General features: G+C 41.9%; 1 protein-coding gene across 1 annotated transcript in view; it reads left to right on the top strand.

The window, feature by feature from the left end:
* LOC128663307 (dual oxidase 1-like) overlaps positions 1-17787 on the top strand; it is a 485563-nt gene that overhangs the window by 262788 nt on the left and 204988 nt on the right. Inside the window, exon 14 of the mRNA XM_053717572.1 lies at positions 737-855. Within this exon, the coding sequence (XP_053573547.1) occupies positions 737-855 (119 nt within the window). The remainder of the gene's footprint in view (positions 1-736; positions 856-17787) is intronic.

Here is a 17787-nt window from a genome sequence, read left to right as displayed (position 1 = left end):
TGAACAATAGAAGATTGGAAAAACTTTGCCTGGTCTGATGAGTCTCGATTTCAGCTTAAACATTCAAAAGTAGGGTCAGAATTTGGGGTAAACAACATGAAAGCATGGATCCATCCAGCCTTGTATCCTGGTGGTGGTGGTGGTGGTGGTGGTGAAATGGTTTGGGGGATATTTTCTTGGCACACTTTGGGCCCCTTAGTACCAATTAAAAATCATTTAAATGCCACGACCTACCTGAGTATTGTTGCTGGATGTCCATCCCTTTATAAATAAAAGTGTACCCATCTTCTGATGGCTACTTCCAGCAGGATAATGCACCATGTCACAAAGCTCAAGTCATCTCAAACTGGTTTCTTGAACATGACAATGAGTTCACTGTACTCCAATGGCCTCCATAGTCACCAGATCTCAATCCAATAGAGCACCTTTGGAATGTGTTGGAACGGGATATTCGCATCATGGATGTGCAGACGACAAATCTGCAGAAATTGCGTGATGCTATGAAGTCAATATGGACCAACACCTGTTTAATCTATGCCACAAATAATTAAGGCAGTTCTGAAGGCAAAGGGGGGTCTATCCCGGTACTAGCAAGGTGTACCTAATAAAGTGGCCGGTGAGTGTATATATGAGACAATATTTTGCATTTTGTATATTTATGTAAAAACACCCTTTTCAGAGTTTTGTAAAAAAACAAAACAGATTCTGTAAAATTAACAAAGTATTTTTCTGATAGGTTATTTTCTTTGGATGACATAGAAGCAATACGGAACACATCTTTTCATGATGTTCTTATTGCTGTCACATCTTCAGAGCTTGGTGATATTCAGAAAACAGTTTTTACCTGGTCTGATGGTGAGTATATGTTAACCTTTAGAGGTGATCAAAATGTTATTTAGATAAGAGCAACATGTGTCTCTAGGTTAAAGCAGGTATAGGTTTCTCCAACATAGGTGTGTCCGGTCCACGGCGTCATCCTTACTTGTGGGATATTCTCTTCCCCAACAGGAAATGGCAAAGAGCCCAGCAAAGCTGGTCACATGATCCCTCCTAGGCTCCGCCTACCCCAGTCATTCTCTTTGCCGTTGTACAGGCAACATCTCCACGGAGATGGCTTAGAGTTTTTTAGTGTTTAACTGTAGTTTTTTATTATTCAATCAAGAGTTTGTTATTTTGAAATAGTGCTGGTATGTACTATTTACTCAGAAACAGAAAAGAGATGAAGATTTCTGTTTGTATGAGGAAAATGATTTTAGCAACCGTAACTAAAATCCATGGCTGTTCCACACAGGACTGTTGAGAGCAATTAACTTCAGTTGGGGGAACAGTGTGCAGTCTCTTGCTGCTTGAGGTATGACACATTCTAACAAGACGATGTAATGCTGGAAGCTGTCATTTTCCCTATGGGATCCGGTAAGCCATGTTTATTACGATCGTAAATAAGGGCTTCACAAGGGCTTATTTAGACTGTAGACATTTCTGGGCTAAATCGATTCATTATTAACACATATTTAGCCTTGAGGAATCATTTTATCTGGGTATTTTGATATAATAATATCGGCAGGCACTGTATTAGACACCTTATTTCTTAGGGGCTTTCCCAAAGCATAAGCAGAGTCTCATTTTCGCGCCGGTGTGGCGCACTTGTTTTTGAGAGGCATGGCATGCAGTCGCATGTGAGAGGAGCTCTGATACTTAGAAAAGACTTTCTGAAGGCGTCATTGGTATCGTATTCCCCTTTGGGTTTGGTTGGGTCTCAGCAAAGCAGATACCAGGGACTGTAAAGGGGTTAAAGCTTAAAACGGCTCCGGTTCCGTTATTTTAAGGGTTAAAGCTTCCAAATTTGGTGTGCAATATTTTTAAGGCTTTAAGACACTGTGGTGAAAATTTGGTGATTTTTGAACAATTCCTTCATGTTTTTTCGCAATTGCAGTATTAAAGTGTGTTCAGTTTAAAATTTAAAGTGACAGTAACGGTTTTATTTTAAAACGTTTTTTGTACTTTCTTATCAAGTTTATGCCTGTTTAACATGTCTGAACTACCAGATAGACTGTGTTCTGAATGTGGGGAAGCCAGAATTCCTATTCATTTAAATAAATGTGATTTATGTGATGATGACAATGATGCCCAAGATGATTCCTCAAGTGAGGGGAGTAAGCATGGTACTGCATCATTCCCTCCTTCGTCTACACGAGTCTTGCCCACTCAGGAGGCCCCTAGTACATCTAGCGCGCCAATACTCCTTACTATGCAACAATTAACGGCTGTAATGGATAATTCTGTCAAAAACATTTTAGCCAAAATGAACCCTTGTCAGCGTAAGCGTGGCTGCTCTGTTTTAGTTACTGAAGAGCATGACGACGCTGATATTAATATCTCTGAAGGGCCCCTAACCCAATCTGAGGGGGCCAGGGAGGTTTTGTCTGAGGGAGAAATTACTGATTCAGGGAACATTTCTCATCAGGCTGAATCTGATGTGATTACATTTAAATTTAAGTTGGAACACCTCCGCATTTTGCTTAAGGAGGTATTATCCACTCTGGATGATTGTGAAAAGTTGGTCATCCCAGAGAAACTATGTAAAATGGACAAGTTCCTAGAGGTGCCGGGGCTCCCAGAAGCTTTTCCTATACCCAAGCGGGTGGCGGACATTGTTAATAAAGAATGGGAAAGGCCCGGTATTCCTTTCGTCCCTCCCCCCATATTTAAAAAATTGTTTCCTATGGTCGACCCCAGAAAGGACTTATGGCAGTCAGTCCCCAAGGTCGAGGGAGCGGTTTCTACTTTAAACAAACGCACCACTATACCCATAGAGGATAGTTGTGCTTTCAAAGATCCTATGGATAAAAAATTAGAAGGTTTGCTTAAAAAGATGTTTGTTCAGCAGGGTTACCTTCTACAACCCATTTCATGCATTGTCCCTGTCACTACAGCCGCATATTTCTGGTTTGATGAACTGATAAAGGTGCTCGATAGTGATTCTCCTCCTTATGAGGAGATTATGGACAGAATCAATGCTCTCAAATTGGCTAATTCTTTCACTCTAGACGCCACTTTGCAATTGGCTAGGTTAGCGGCTAAGAATTCTGGGTTTGCTATTGTGGCGCGCAGAGCGCTTTGGTTGAAATCTTGGTCGGCTGATGCGTCTTCCAAGAACAAGCTACTAAACATTCCTTTCAAGGGGAAAACGCTGTTTGGCCCTGACTTGAAAGAGATTATCTCTGATATCACTGGGGGTAAGGGCCACGCCCTTCCTCAGGATCGGCCTTTCAAGGCAAAAAATAGACCTAATTTTCGTCCCTTTCGTAAAAACGGACCAGCCCAAAGTGCTACGTCCTCTAAGCAAGAGGGTAATACTTCTCAAGCCAAGCCAGCTTGGAGACCAATGCAAGGCTGGAACAAGGGAAAGCAGGCCAAGAAACCTGCCACTGCTACCAAGACAGCATGAAATATTGGCCCCCGATCCGGGACCGGATCTGGTGGGGGGCAGACTCTCTCTCTTCGCTCGGGCTTGGGCAAGAGATGTTCTGGATCCTTGGGCGCTAGAAATAGTCTCCCAGGGTTATCTTCTGGAATTCAAGGGACTTCCCCCAAGGGGAAGGTTCCACAGGTCTCAGTTGTCTTCAGACCACATAAAAAGACAGGCGTTCTGACATTGTGTAGAAGACCTGTTAAAAATGGGAGTGATTCATCCTGTTCCATTAAGAGAACAAGGGATGGGGTTCTACTCCAATCTGTTCATAGTTCCCAAAAAAGAGGGAACGTTCAGACCAATCTTAGATCTCAAGATCTTAAACAAATTTCTCAAGGTCCCATCGTTCAAGATGGAAACCATTCGAACTATCCTTCCTTCCATCCAGGAAGGTCAATTCATGACCACGGTGGATTTAAAGGATGCGTATCTACATATTCCTATCCACAAGGAACATCATCGGTTCCTAAGGTTTGCATTCCTGGACAAACATTACCAGTTTGTGGCGCTTCCTTTCGGATTAGCCACTGCTCCAAGGATTTTCACAAAGGTACTAGGGTCCCTTCTAGCGGTGCTAAGACCAAGGGGCATTGCAGTAGTACCTTACCTGGACGACATTCTGATTCAAGCGTCGTCCCTCCCTCGAGCAAAGGCTCACACGGACATCGTCCTGGCCTTTCTCAGATCTCACGGCTGGAAAGTGAACGTGGAAAAGAGTTCACTATCCCCGTCAACAAGGGTTCCCTTCTTGGGAACAATTATAGACTCCTCAGAAATGAGGATTTTTCTAACAGAGGCCAGAAAAACAAAACTTCTGGACTCTTGTCGGATACTTCATTCCGTTCCTCTTCCTTCCGTAGCTCAGTGCATGGAAGTGATCGGGTTGATGGTAGCGGCAATGGACATAGTTCCTTTTGCGCGCATTCATCTAAGACCATTACAACTGTGCATGCTCAGTCAGTGGAATGGGGACTATACAGACTTGTCTCCAAAGATACAAGTAAATCAGAGGACCAGAGACTCACTCCGTTGGTGGCTGTCCCTGGACAACCTGTCACAAGGGACGACATTCCGCAGACCAGAGTGGGTCATTGTCACGACCGACGCCAGTCTGATGGGCTGGGGCGCGGTCTGGGGATCCCTGAAAGCTCAGGGTCTTTGGTCTCGGGAAGAATCTCTTCTACCGATAAATATTCTGGAACTGAGAGCGATATTCAATGCTCTCAAGGCTTGGCCTCAGCTAGCGAGGACCAAGTTCATACGGTTTCAATCAGACAACATGACGACTGTTGCGTACATCAACCATCAGGGGGGAACAAGGAGTTCCCTAGCGATGGAAGAAGTGACCAAGATTATTCTATGGGCGGAGTCTCACTCCTGCCACCTGTCTGCTATCCACATCCCGGGAGTGGAAAATTGGGAAGCGGATTTTCTGAGTCGTCAGACATTGCATCCGGGGGAGTGGGAACTCCATCCGGAAATCTTTGCCCAAGTCACTCAGCTGTGGGGCATTCCAGACATGGATCTAATGGCCTCTCGTCAGAACTTCAAAGTTCCCTCCTACGGGTCCAGATCCAGGGATCCCAAGGCGGCTCTAGTGGATGCACTAGTAGCACCTTGGACCTTCAAACTAGCTTATGTGTTCCCGCCGTTTCCTCTCATTCCCAGGCTGGTAGCCAGGATCAATCAGGAGAGGGCGTCGGTGATCTTGATAGCTCCTGCGTGGCCACGCAGGACTTGGTATGCAGATCTGGTGAATATGTCATCGGCTCCACCTTGGAAGCTACCTTTGAGACGAGACCTTCTTGTTCAGGGTCCGTTCGAACATCCGAATCTGGTTTCACTCCAGCTGACTGCTTGGAGATTGAACGCTTGATTTTATCGAAGCGAGGTTTCTCAGATTCTGTTATCGATACTCTTGTTCAGGCCAGAAAGCCTGTAACTAGAAAGATTTACCACAAAATTTGGAAAAAATATATCTGTTGGTGTGAATCTAAAGGATTCCCTTGGGACAAGGTTAAGATTCCTAGGATTCTATCCTTCCTTCAAGAAGGATTGGAAAAAGGATTATCGGCAAGTTCCCTGAAAGGACAGATTTCTGCCTTGTCGGTGTTACTTCACAAAAAGCTGGCAGCTGTGCCAGATGTTCAAGCCTTTGTTCAGGCTCTGGTTAGAATCAAGCCTGTTTACAAACCTTTGACTCCTCCTTGGAGTCTCAATTTAGTTCTTTCAGTTCTTCAGGGGGTTCCGTTTGAACCCTTACATTCCGTTGATATTAAGTTATTATCTTGGAAAGTTTTGTTTTTAGTTGCAATTTCTTCTGCTAGAAGAGTTTCAGAATTATCTGCTCTGCAGTGTTCTCCTCCTTATCTGGTGTTCCATGCAGATAAGGTGGTTTTACGTACTAAACCTGGTTTTCTTCCAAAAGTTGTTTCTAACAAAAACATTAACCAGGAGATTATCGTACCTTCTCTGTGTCCGAAACCAGTTTCAAAGAAGGAACGTTTGTTGCACAATTTGGATGTTGTTCGCGCTCTAAAATTCTATTTAGATGCTACAAAGGATTTTAGACAAACATCTTCCTTGTTTGTTGTTTATTCCGGTAAAAGGAGAGGTCAAAAAGCAACTTCTACCTCTCTCTCTTTTTGGATTAAAAGCATCATCAGATTGGCTTACGAGACTGCCGGACGGCAGCCTCCCGAAAGAATCACGGCTCATTCCACTAGGGCTGTGGCTTCCACATGGGCCTTCAAGAACGAGGCTTCTGTTGATCAGATATGTAGGGCAGCGACTTGGTCTTCACTGCACACTTTTACCAAATTTTACAAGTTTGATACTTTTGCTTCTTCTGAGGCTATTTTTGGGAGAAAGGTTTTGCAAGCCGTGGTGCCTTCCATTTAGGTGACCTGATTTGCTCCCTCCCTTCATCCGTGTCCTAAAGCTTTGGTATTGGTTCCCACAAGTAAGGATGACGCCGTGGACCGGACACACCTATGTTGGAGAAAACAGAATTTATGTTTACCTGATAAATTTCTTTCTCCAACGGTGTGTCCGGTCCACGGCCCCCCCCGGTTTTTTAATCAGGTCTGATAATTTATTTTATTTAACTACAGTCACCACGGTACCATATGGTTTCTCCTATGCAAATATTCCTCCTTAACGTCGGTCGAATGACTGGGGTAGGCGGAGCCTAGGAGGGATCATGTGACCAGCTTTGCTGGGCTCTTTGCCATTTCCTGTTGGGGAAGAGAATATCCCACAAGTAAGGATGACGCCGTGGACCGGACACACCGTTGGAGAAAGAAATTTATCAGGTAAACATAAATTCTGTTTTTAACACTTAGGTCTTACATTTTTTGAAAACTTATGATTTGCAGTAATTCTACATTTTGTTTTGGTTCCTGATATGCCAGGAGAGTTTTTAATATGACATTTGGCTTTATTAGCATTTTGTAAACAAACACATAAAACATTGCCAGGTTGATGAAAAAAGGTTATATTGCTGCATTTGTGATACAGAAATATGTGGTTTTTGAAGCTCCTAAGTTCATCATAACTGAGCCAATGCAGGCTATCTACCTGTGCATGCTCCAGTTTCTTAATTAGGAAGTTAAACAAGCTCCTGAAGTGAACAGTTTTACCAAGATACCCACATTTCTGCGCTTTTAATTGGTCAAATAAAATGTGACCATACAAACACAACAATTGATTTTATATGCACTTGCTGTACTTTTATTTATCATATACTAGTTATTTCTCACCTCTTCATTATAGATTGTTGTAAATATTCACTTATTAAAGGGATACTAAACCCACATTTTTTCTTTCATGATTCAGATAGAGCATGTAATTTTAAGCAAATTTCTAATTTACTCCTATTATGAATTTTTCTTCATTCTCATGCTATTTTTATTTGAACAAGCAAAAAATGTAAGCTTGAGATCCAGCCCGTTTTTATTTCAGCACCTAGGTAGCTCTTGCTGATTGGTTTGCTACATTTAGTAACCAATTAGCAAGCTCTACCAAGGTGCTGAACCAAAAATGGGCTGGCTCTTAACCTTCTATTCCTGCTTTTTCAAATAGAGATAGCAAGAGAATGAAGAACAATATAAAATAGGAATAAATTAGAAAGTTGCTTAAAATTGCATGCTCTATCTGAATAATGATAGAAAAAAAATGGGTTTTGTATCCCTTTAAGGACCTTTAAAATGTCCAGGTCGTACTCAAGCATTGATCAATATTATGTGTTCATTGGATTTGCCATAATTAAGATATTAATGTTAACAGAAGAGAATAAATACAAAATATACTGGTAGTTGTATAAGTGAGAAAAAGAGATACTTATGTAGTCTAATCATAGTTGCCACTCATGCTACAGCTGTGCGGTATTATGCCCTAGGCATGCTAGCAACACTTTATTTCCAAATATTTACCTGACTAAGAGAAAACAAACATTAGCAAATTATGAAAGATATGTCTAGAACACCAGAGTGTAACAAATAGAGAGATTTCTTTAACACATGGATGTTTATGTATGTACATATAGTAGATGCAAATAACAAGCATTGTTATAGTATACAATTTAATGTTTATATTTTCTTACTGCCTTTTCCTCCAATAAGGTGAATTTAGTAGCTATCCAGGGTGTTTTTTGAAGATATGGATTTATCTTCCTCTTATCTCAAGTTTTAAAATCTTTGAACAACTTTTATTTCCTTCTTAATATAAGGAGAGTCCACGGCATCATTCCTTACTGTTGGGAAATACTGAACCGTGGGGATTAATCAAATGTGATGCTTTGATTTTATGCTGCTTTATGTGTGAGATTTATTCATAGAAGACTGTTTGTTATGTGGCTGGAGCTCACAGGGTTTTACTTTCACTTTGAACGCTGCACAGCTTGTAGCTTGGCATGCTTTTTCTCATAGCAGGGGGCGTCCTGCCTTGCGCACCATGTGACCGGGAGTGGTCTTGCTTTCATTTCCTCTTTCCTGACTGAGTTGGCTGTAGGAGAAGACGCTTTTTCTCTGTATTGTCTGGATCTGGGAGGTGGTGAGTGCCCCAGCCATTGGGAGTATAAAGGTGCCGTTTTTTGAGAAATAAAAAAAGATTGTTTTATTTTCTGTGTCCTACTGTCATTAGCTTAAGCTATGGAGGATTCTGAGATACTAGAAGGTACTCACTTTATTCCAAATAGTAATACCTGTTTATATTGTGAAGAGGACTTGGTTTGCCCGCCCATCAACTATGTTCCACATGCCTTGAAAATGTCATTAGGTCTAAGAGGGTTAACCCCTTTAGTACCACTGAGCCGTCCACCTCTAAGGACTCACCATCCCATGAGGTGCATACCCATCAGTCATCTCCTTCTATACACGCAGCTTCCCGTAGTAAGCCTGATCCTCCATCTGGAGGGAGCCTATTACCATCAGACTTTACCGCGCAGTTAAAAAACAGCGGTGTCTGAGGCCCTCAGTGCTTTACCTCGCCCCGCTAAACGCAAGCGAAAGGTTAAACATAGCTCTCCTGCCTACGGGTCATCATGTGATTTATTCGATTTATCTGTTCTGACTCAGTTATCCGAGGATGAGTCACGCTCTAAGACTTCAGAGGGTGAACTTTCTGGGTCGGAGTCTGCTGCCTCTAAGCCTCCTGCTGCGTAGGAACCAGCCTTTAGATTTAAGATCGAACACTTACGTTTTCTTCTAAAAGAGGTTACTGTCTACATTAGAGGTTCAAGATGCTAAGCTGCCTTTACATTCCAATCCACAAGGATCACTTCCAGTTCCTAAGGTTTGCATTCCTGGACCAGCACTTCCAGTTCATGGCACTTCCATTTTGTCTAGCTACTGCTTCAAGACTTTTTACGAAGGTTCTAAGGGCCCTTCTAGCTGTTGCCAGAACCCGAGGTATAGCAGTAGCTCCCTACTTGGATGATATTCTTGTACAAGCACCATCTTTTCATCTGGTGGATGACCATTCAGAATCTTTTCTCCCTCTTCTTCGATATCATGGATGTAAGATAAACCTAGAAAAGAGTTCTCTTATTCCAAGCACCAGAGTAGAATTCCTGGGTACTATAATTGACTCCATATCCATGAGGATATTTCTAACAGACCAGAGATGTTGCAAGCTTGCTTCGGCATGTCTTGCCCTCCGGACCTCCTTAAGGCCCTCTGTTGCTCAGTGTATGGAGGTAATTGGTCTCATGGTGTCTAGCATGGACATCTGTCCCTTTGCCAGGTTCCGTCTCAGACTGCTGCAACTGTGCATGCTGAGGCAGTGGAACAGCGATCATTCAGTTCTATCTCAACAGATCTCTCTGGACAACCAGTCGAGAGTATCACTCTCTTGGTGGCTCCGTCCAGTTCATCTGTCCCGAGGGACATCCTTCTTAAGACCATCCTGGGAGATTGTGACTACGGATGCAAGTCTATCAGGATGGGGAGCTGTTTGGGGAGCCAAGAAGGCACAGGGCCTGTGGTCTCAGGAAAAATGCTCCCTTCCGATCAACATTCTGGAACTTCAAGCAATCTTCAATGCTCTGAAGGTTTGGCCCTTTCTGGGTATGTTTATCATATTCCAATCAGACAATATAACCTCAGTGGCTAACATCAACCATCAGGGGGGAATGAGACGCTCCCTAGCAATGAGGGAGGTATCTCGAATTCTGGAGTGGGTGGAGGCCCAAAGCTGTTCAATGTCAGCAATCCAAATTCCGGGTGTTGACAACTGGGAAGCGGATTTTCTCAGCAGACAATCCTTTCATCCGGGGGAATGGTCTCTCCATCCCAAAGTGTTTGCGAAGATATGCAACAAGTGGGGGACGCCAGAGATAGATCATACCAAGCTACCCAGATATGGGTCGAGGTCCACGGATCCTCAGGCGGAGCTAATAGATGCATTAGCAGTGCCTTGGAGGTTCAGTCTAATTTACCTTTTCCCACCTTTATTACTTCTTCCTTGTGTAGTGGCCCACATCAAGCAGGAGCAGGCATCAGTGATACTGATTGCTTCTTCGTGGCTGCAAAGAATGTGGTTTGCGAACCTTGTGAGGATGTCCTCTTCTCCTCTGTGGAAGTTACCTTGTCGCAGGGATCTGCTGGAACAAGGTCTTTTTGTTCATCAAAATCTAGATTCTCTGAGGCTGACTGCATGGAGATTGAACGCTTAGTCCTAGCCAAGAGAGGTTTTTCTGAGAGAGTGATTGATACTCTTATTCAAGCTCGTAAGCGGGTTACTCGTCGCATCTATCATAAGGTGTGGAGAACCTACTTATTCTGGTGTGAAGAGTGTGGATTTTCCTGGCATAAGAAAAAAATGTACGATATAAAATCATACAATAGGGTGCGCTATATTGATATACTATTGTGTGCAAAAAAATATATATATGTGGAGTGGATGGTGCAAAATAGTATAAAAAATCGTTCAAAAAAAGTATATAGGATGTCCTTTTTACAAGAGTGTACCTCAGGAACTGTATAGTTCAGGAAAAATAGATAAGTGACTTTACATAAACCATGACGTGTATTTCACAAAAACTTCAACTTCTAAAAAATGAACGATATAAATCAAGTGATACAATGTTATTTCTATTGAAAATAGATAAAATAAAATTAGGTGGAATAAAATCAAAAAATATAAAAAACAATACAAACGATTTCACATATAGTGCAGAGTCATTGATAGATAGATGCAATTGTTGAAATCAATAATTCTGGAAGGCTGCTCCACTCCAAACCGGTGGTAAGTCGGTAGAACTGGAAAATAGAGAGCAGAGAGAGAGAGCGCCTGATAGTGTAATATCGTCAAGGTCAAACAAGGTACAGGTATAAAAAAATCTCTGCCAAATGGATACTCACAAAGAGCTTGGCACTCGCAAGTAGTGCATGTAGGCGGGCTGACCTTTATACAGTAGTCAGTACACTGAATCTATGGTGGTCGTATCAGAGATCTGTAGTGATAGAAGCAGAAAACACAGAGGACCAATGGTGCAATATCGTCTGGAAACGAAATGGACACAGCATAGGATACAGGGTCAGCAAGGTGTATACTCACAATGGAGTTGGCACTCCCAAGTAGTGCATTAAGACAGGCTGACCTTCATACAGCAGTCAGCGCGCTGATGGTTAATAGCTGTAGTTGGTGGCTGTAGCTGTTATCGATCTGGGCTTGTCCTCTGCTCACCGGCGTGTGTATTGAATATTCAGCTATAGCTGACCCTGTATCCTATGCTGTGTCCATTTCGTTTCCAGACGATATTGCACCATTGGTCCTCTGTGTTTTCTGCTTCTATCACTACAGATCTCTGATACGACCACCATAGATTCAGTGTACTGACTACTGTATAAAGGTCAGCCCGCCTACATGCACTACTTGCGAGTGCCAAGCTCTTTGTGAGTATCCATTTGGCAGAGATTTTTTTATACCTGTACCTTGTTTGACCTTGACGATATTACACTATCAGGCGCTCTCTCTCTCTGCTCTCTATTTTCCTGGCATAAAGTTAAGGTTGCCAGGATCCTGTCGTTTTTCCAGGATGGACTGGAGAAGGGCCTTTCTGCCATTTCCCTGAGGGGTTTTACTGCACAAGAGGCTCTCAGAGCTTCCAGATGTACAGTTCTTTGTTAAGGCTTTGATAAGGATCAGACCTGTGTTTAGATCTAAGGCTCCTCCTTGGAGTCTAAATCTGGTTCTTAAGGTTTTGCAACGGGCTCCGTTTGAGCCTTTGCAGGAGATTGACATTAAATTATTGTCCTGGAAGGTTCTTTTTCTTCTATTGCTTCTGCACGCTATTGCTTCTATCTGAGTATCTGAGATTTCTGCCTTGCAATGTGAGCCTCTTTATCTGGTGTTCCATTCGGATAAGGTTGTCCTACGTACTAAGTTAGGTTTTCTTCCTAAGGTCATGTGAGACCGCAACATCAATCAAGAGATGTGGTTCCTTCCTTGTGTCCCAATCCTTCTTCTTCGAAGGAACGTTTGCTTCATAATTTGGACGTGGTTCGCGCCTTGAAGTTTTATCTTCAGGCTACTAAGGATTTTAGATAAACTTCTTCCTTGTTTGTTGTCTATTCTGGGTCGTGTAAGGGTCAGAAGGTCTCTTTGACTTCTTTATCTTTTTGGTTAAGGAGTGTTATCCACTTTGCTTATGAGACAGCAGGACATAAACCTCCTTAGAGGATTACTGCTCATTCTACTAGAGCAGTGGCTTCCTCTTGGGCCTTTAAAAATGAGGCTTCTATGGATCAGATTTGTAAGGCGTCTATCTGGTCCTCCTTACATACTTTTTCTAATTTTACAAGTTTTATGTTTTTGCTTCGGCTGAAGCAGCTTTCGGCAGAAAGGTTTTGCAGACTGTGGTGCACTCAGATTAGGGTCCGCCTCTCTTTTTGTCCCTCACGTTATCATTCAGTGTCCTCTAGAGCTTGGGTATACGTTTTCCAGCAGTATGGAATGATGCCGTGGACTCTCCTTATATTAAGAAGGAAAACCTAAATTATGCTTACCAGATAATTTCATTTCCTTCTGTAAAAGGAAAGTCCACGGCCCCCGTCCGTGTTCTCCAATGGGCGTCCCTTTAAATTATATTTTTCTTCTGGCACCATTTATACCCTGATATTTCTCCTACTGTTCCTTGTTCCCTCGGCAGAATGACTGGGGGATGGGGGAAGTGGGAGAGGTATTTAAGCCTTTGGCTGGGGTGTTTTTGCCTCCTCCTGGTGGCCAGGTTCAGTATTTCCCAACAGTAAGAAATTATGCCATGGACTCTCCTTACTCTCCTTATACAGAAGGAAATTAAATTATCTGGTAAGCATAATTTATCTTTTTTTTGTGGCATAATTTTATTTTCCTTCAAGTCTTAACATAGCTATTACCAAACGTCTAAAGATGTATTGGTCTGCCAAGGACTAAGACATTCCATAATATCCTTTTTTCTTAGCCTTCATAGTGCACCTACACCTATTGCAAATAATGACCTAGACTCAATACAACATTAGTGAAGCAATTATCTTCCTGAGAAAAACTTTGCTGCATGAAAATTGCATATTTGTAAATGGCTCTCATTAGAGTAGCAAGTTAAAAGGTCAGCTCCATTAAATTCAATTGACTTGCTCATATTTCACAACTGTTAACTTCCTACTACATAAAATGACTCTGACTGTCAAGGATGCTGGCATCAAACAACTGTTTACAAAACAAACAAATAAAAAACACCCTGTAAAAATGCTATTTTAGATGCATGGGCGGCAGCATTGAACTATAGTTCGTTATCAAAATGGACACTTTGAATTCAACAGACGAGTGTTGATAAAGTAGCAAATTTGTCTCTTTTGACATGTTTGCAAGTATTCCAACATCTGGAATAATTCTATTAGTTTGCACATGTGCAATACACTCTGAAATGGCCACATTATGTATATATGAAGAACCTATAAGCACTATTCTATTCAGTAGTGGGCAAGAAAGACGTTTACAGGCTTCATTAATATTTTAAAGGGACACTGAATCCAAATTGTTTCTTTTGTGATTCAGATAGAGCATGCAATTTTAAGCAACTTTCTAATTTACTCCTATTATCAAATTTTCTTCATTCTCTTGGTATCTTTATTTGAAATGCAAGAATGTAAGTTTAGATGCCGGCCCATTTTTTGTGAACACACTGTGTTGTTCTTGCTGATTGGTGGATAAATTCACCCACCAATAAACAAGTGCTTTCCATGGTCCTGAATCAAAAAAATAGTTTAGGTGCCTTCTTTTTCAAATAAAGAAAGCAAAAGAACGAAGAAAAATTGATAATGGAAGTAAATTAGAAAGTTGCTTAAATTTGCATGCTCTATCTGAATCATGAAAGAAAAAAATTGGGTTCAGTGTCCCTTTAATGTAATAAATCCTTTTATCAAAAGTACAACGCTTTATGAAAGCTATCACACAAGGATTAGTGAGAGACAATTTTGCAATTTGTTAACCAATTGAAGATGTTGAGGCTCCATATCTACAACTGTAACATCGAGTTCTGGGGGTTATGTGACAGAACTATAAGCTGTCACAGTGGAAGACACCGGGAGGAGTGCTGACACTAGAATTGGTGAGTAGCGAGCTGTGAGTAACGGTTCATTCTGAGAATCATTTGATAGAGCATCAGAGAGGTGTAACTGTGAGGAGATGCTTGTAAAAACAAGGAATTGGAACTTTAATTAATGTTTTACATATGTTCTGAAAGATACTTTAGAACAATGGTTTAAGCAAGGAGACAAACTTAGCCCAAACATATAATAATTTGCACAAGGTGGTTTTATAGTGTTTTTTTGGATTTTTATATAAACCTGTTTTGGACAAAGAGACTTAATAGACTTATAAAAATAAAAATTTGACTATTGAGATATATATTTTTACATTATTTCAATATTATTATTTGGCTGCAAAAGTTTTAATAAAAAGTTTTTGAAGGGAGACGTACCAAATTCACTGTACTAAATGTGATTTCACAAATATATACTTTATTTATGATCACGGTGAGATTGCTCTTACTGTGCTAGGAAGCACACTCCTTTTGGTATTGGTGATATGGGATTGTTTGGTGCTGCTTAAGTGAAGGCAGCATTGAATGAGTTGGCAAAAGTAAGGCTTGTTTCTGTGCAAACCTATCTGTGTTTCCTATTGTAAAACTTTAGGAAAGGCCCTTTCCGGCTCCTACATAACTGATTCCAGCTATAGGGCTACGTTATACATGCGAAGAAATGTGGGTTAGGGAGGTATGTCGATAATACAACTATAAAAGTAACCTCCATTTGTCCCAAATCTGTAAGTTCCGGGAAGCTTTATTGTTTTGGGTGAAAATCGGGAGCGCCATAATTTTAGTTACTTCTCTCCACACAGGGGGAGTTATTTGTTTCCATAGTCTGGCTATCGACAACTTAGCTGCCATAAGCAAGTATACACTGAGGAAATCCCCAGGGTTAGACGGAGTTTTGATGTGCAAATGAAACAAGATGGTTTGCGGGGCATTCCCTATGGAGGGGTCTAAAATTTCTAATCTGCGCACAATCTCATGCCAAAAGGGTTGCAATGCAGGGCACTCCCACCATATATGAGAGGGAGTCCCTACTAGGCCGCATTCTCTCCAGCATAAGGGAGAGTTTATCGGGGAGATTTTGAAAAGTCTAAGGGGAGTGAGGTGCCATTGCATGCATATTTTAATGTATAGTTCGAGCATTGTGATACAATGTAGGGCCTGCCTGGTAAGCGATATGGCCTTGGACCACTCATCCTGCCCAGCATTAAAATGGAGAGACCTCTCCCAAGCCATGATGTAAGCTGATTTGTAATATGTTGGAGAATTTAATAAGTTCCTATAGGAGATTGAAAGCGCATGTGGGGTTCTAATGCCATTAGTCCACCTCTTTTCCCAATCCGTTGGCTCTCGCAAAGGGCAATCCAAAAAACCCCAAGATTTCAGAAGGCTACGAACTCTCCAGAATTCAAATCGCAATAATTGTGGCGGGTTATATGTAGCGCTAATGATATCAATCGCCCATCAGAAAACAGATCTGCAACATAGTGCATACCGCAGGCTCTCCATAGGAATGGATGCGAAACTCTGAGAGCTGTGAGCAAGCCTGGGAAGGAATGAATAGGCGATGGGTGGGGTGCTATCTGTGGTAGTGAGTGAATTTTATCCCAAAAGCGAAGCGCATGTAGGATAACTTGGTTTTGGATTTTATAACAGGATCTAACTTGCTTGGGTAACCAGATGAGATCTATTAGAAGGAGTGGATTTGGCAAAGTTGCTTGCTCAAGTGTTTTCCATTTGCTCCGGGAAGCATTATCATTCCAGGTGAGAATATGAGCTAATCTTGAAGCTTCATGGTAGTAAGTCAAATTGGGGGCGCCTGCGCCCCCACTCAGAAGTGGTTACTGCATAATTCTCGTGGCCACCCTGGGATGCCTGCCTCTCCAAACAAATCTATTACACGTCGATTGGAACTTTCCAATAAGGGATTTGGGAATGGGGGTGGGAAGAGCACGAAAAAGATATGTAAGCTTGGGGAGCAAAACCATCTTATCCTACCTAACCAGGATATACAAGGGACATTCCACTTATTAGCACATTTTTGGAATTGGTGGAGAAGTGGATAGAAGTTGGTATCTATTATGGTAGATATGTTACTAGATAAATTAACCCCTAAGTGCTTTATTTTGTGTCGGGACCAATTGAATGGATATAATCGTTTTAATTCTGCTAGTTCAACATCTTCCATATTGAGAACATAGGCGTCTGTTTTACTAACATTAAGCTTATAGAAGCTGATTCGACCAAAGTTCTCCAGTAAAGAAAAGAGGGTTGGAAGAGAGCTCGACGGATTGCCTAGAAAAATAGTTAGATCGTCTGCAAATAAGGCGGTCTTCTGTATTGTACCCGCAACCTCAACTCCTTTAATGTCTTGGTTTATTCTGATTGCCTCTGCTAGTGGTTCCATAATCAAGGTAAATATGAGAGGGGATAGTGGGCACCCTTGTCTAGTCCCATTGGAGATGGGGAAAACATGTGAATGAAAACCTAGGCCTCTAACTGAGGCAGAAGGCGCAGAATACAAAGCTGCAATACAAGAATAGAATCGCAGGGGGAAACCAAATTTACGCAAAACCTCGAACATATAAGCCCAGCCCACCCTATCGAAGGCTTTTTCCGCGTCAAGGGCTAAAGTTGTACACGGAGAGCCCGTTCTCTTAGCTTCTAAGTGGATATTAAGTATTCGCCGGGTATTGTCTGGACTCTCACTTCCTGGAGTGAAGCCCACTTGGTCCCAATCAATTAAGGAGGGGAGAATCTGGTTAAGTCTGGAGGCCAAGAGCTTTGCGAAGATCTTCATGTCTGTGTTAATTAATGAGATAGGGTGAAAGTTTTTGCAAACATTGGGGGTTTTACCCGATTTCGGTATAGTGACTATGGTAGCCTCCAAGAATTCCGGAGGAAAAGAGCTAGAATGTCTGGCAAGTGAGAATAATCTGGTAAGCAGGGGTGAGAAACGTCTTGTAAAAAAGGGCACTATAGCCATCTTATGGCCTTTTAATGCTTTTATGATTGCGCTAACTTCAGTTATACTAAAGGGTGAATTCAAAAAGGCTTTCTGCTCCTCCGACAAGGCGGGCATGGACAGAGTGTCCAAGAAACTCTGCACCTGGGATGCTGATGGGGGGGTAACCTCTGTGAATTTTTCTATATTGTATAGAGAGGAGTAGTAGCTTGCAAAAGCATTTCCTATGTCTGAGGGAAGGCGGACTGTTCCCGTGGGGGATTTAATGTATGGGAT

The sequence above is a fragment of the Bombina bombina genome, chromosome 6, assembly GCF_027579735.1.
Source record: "Bombina bombina isolate aBomBom1 chromosome 6, aBomBom1.pri, whole genome shotgun sequence".
NCBI classification, from domain to species: domain Eukaryota; kingdom Metazoa; phylum Chordata; class Amphibia; order Anura; family Bombinatoridae; genus Bombina; species Bombina bombina.
This window is presented reverse-complemented; position numbering and strand designations above follow the sequence as displayed.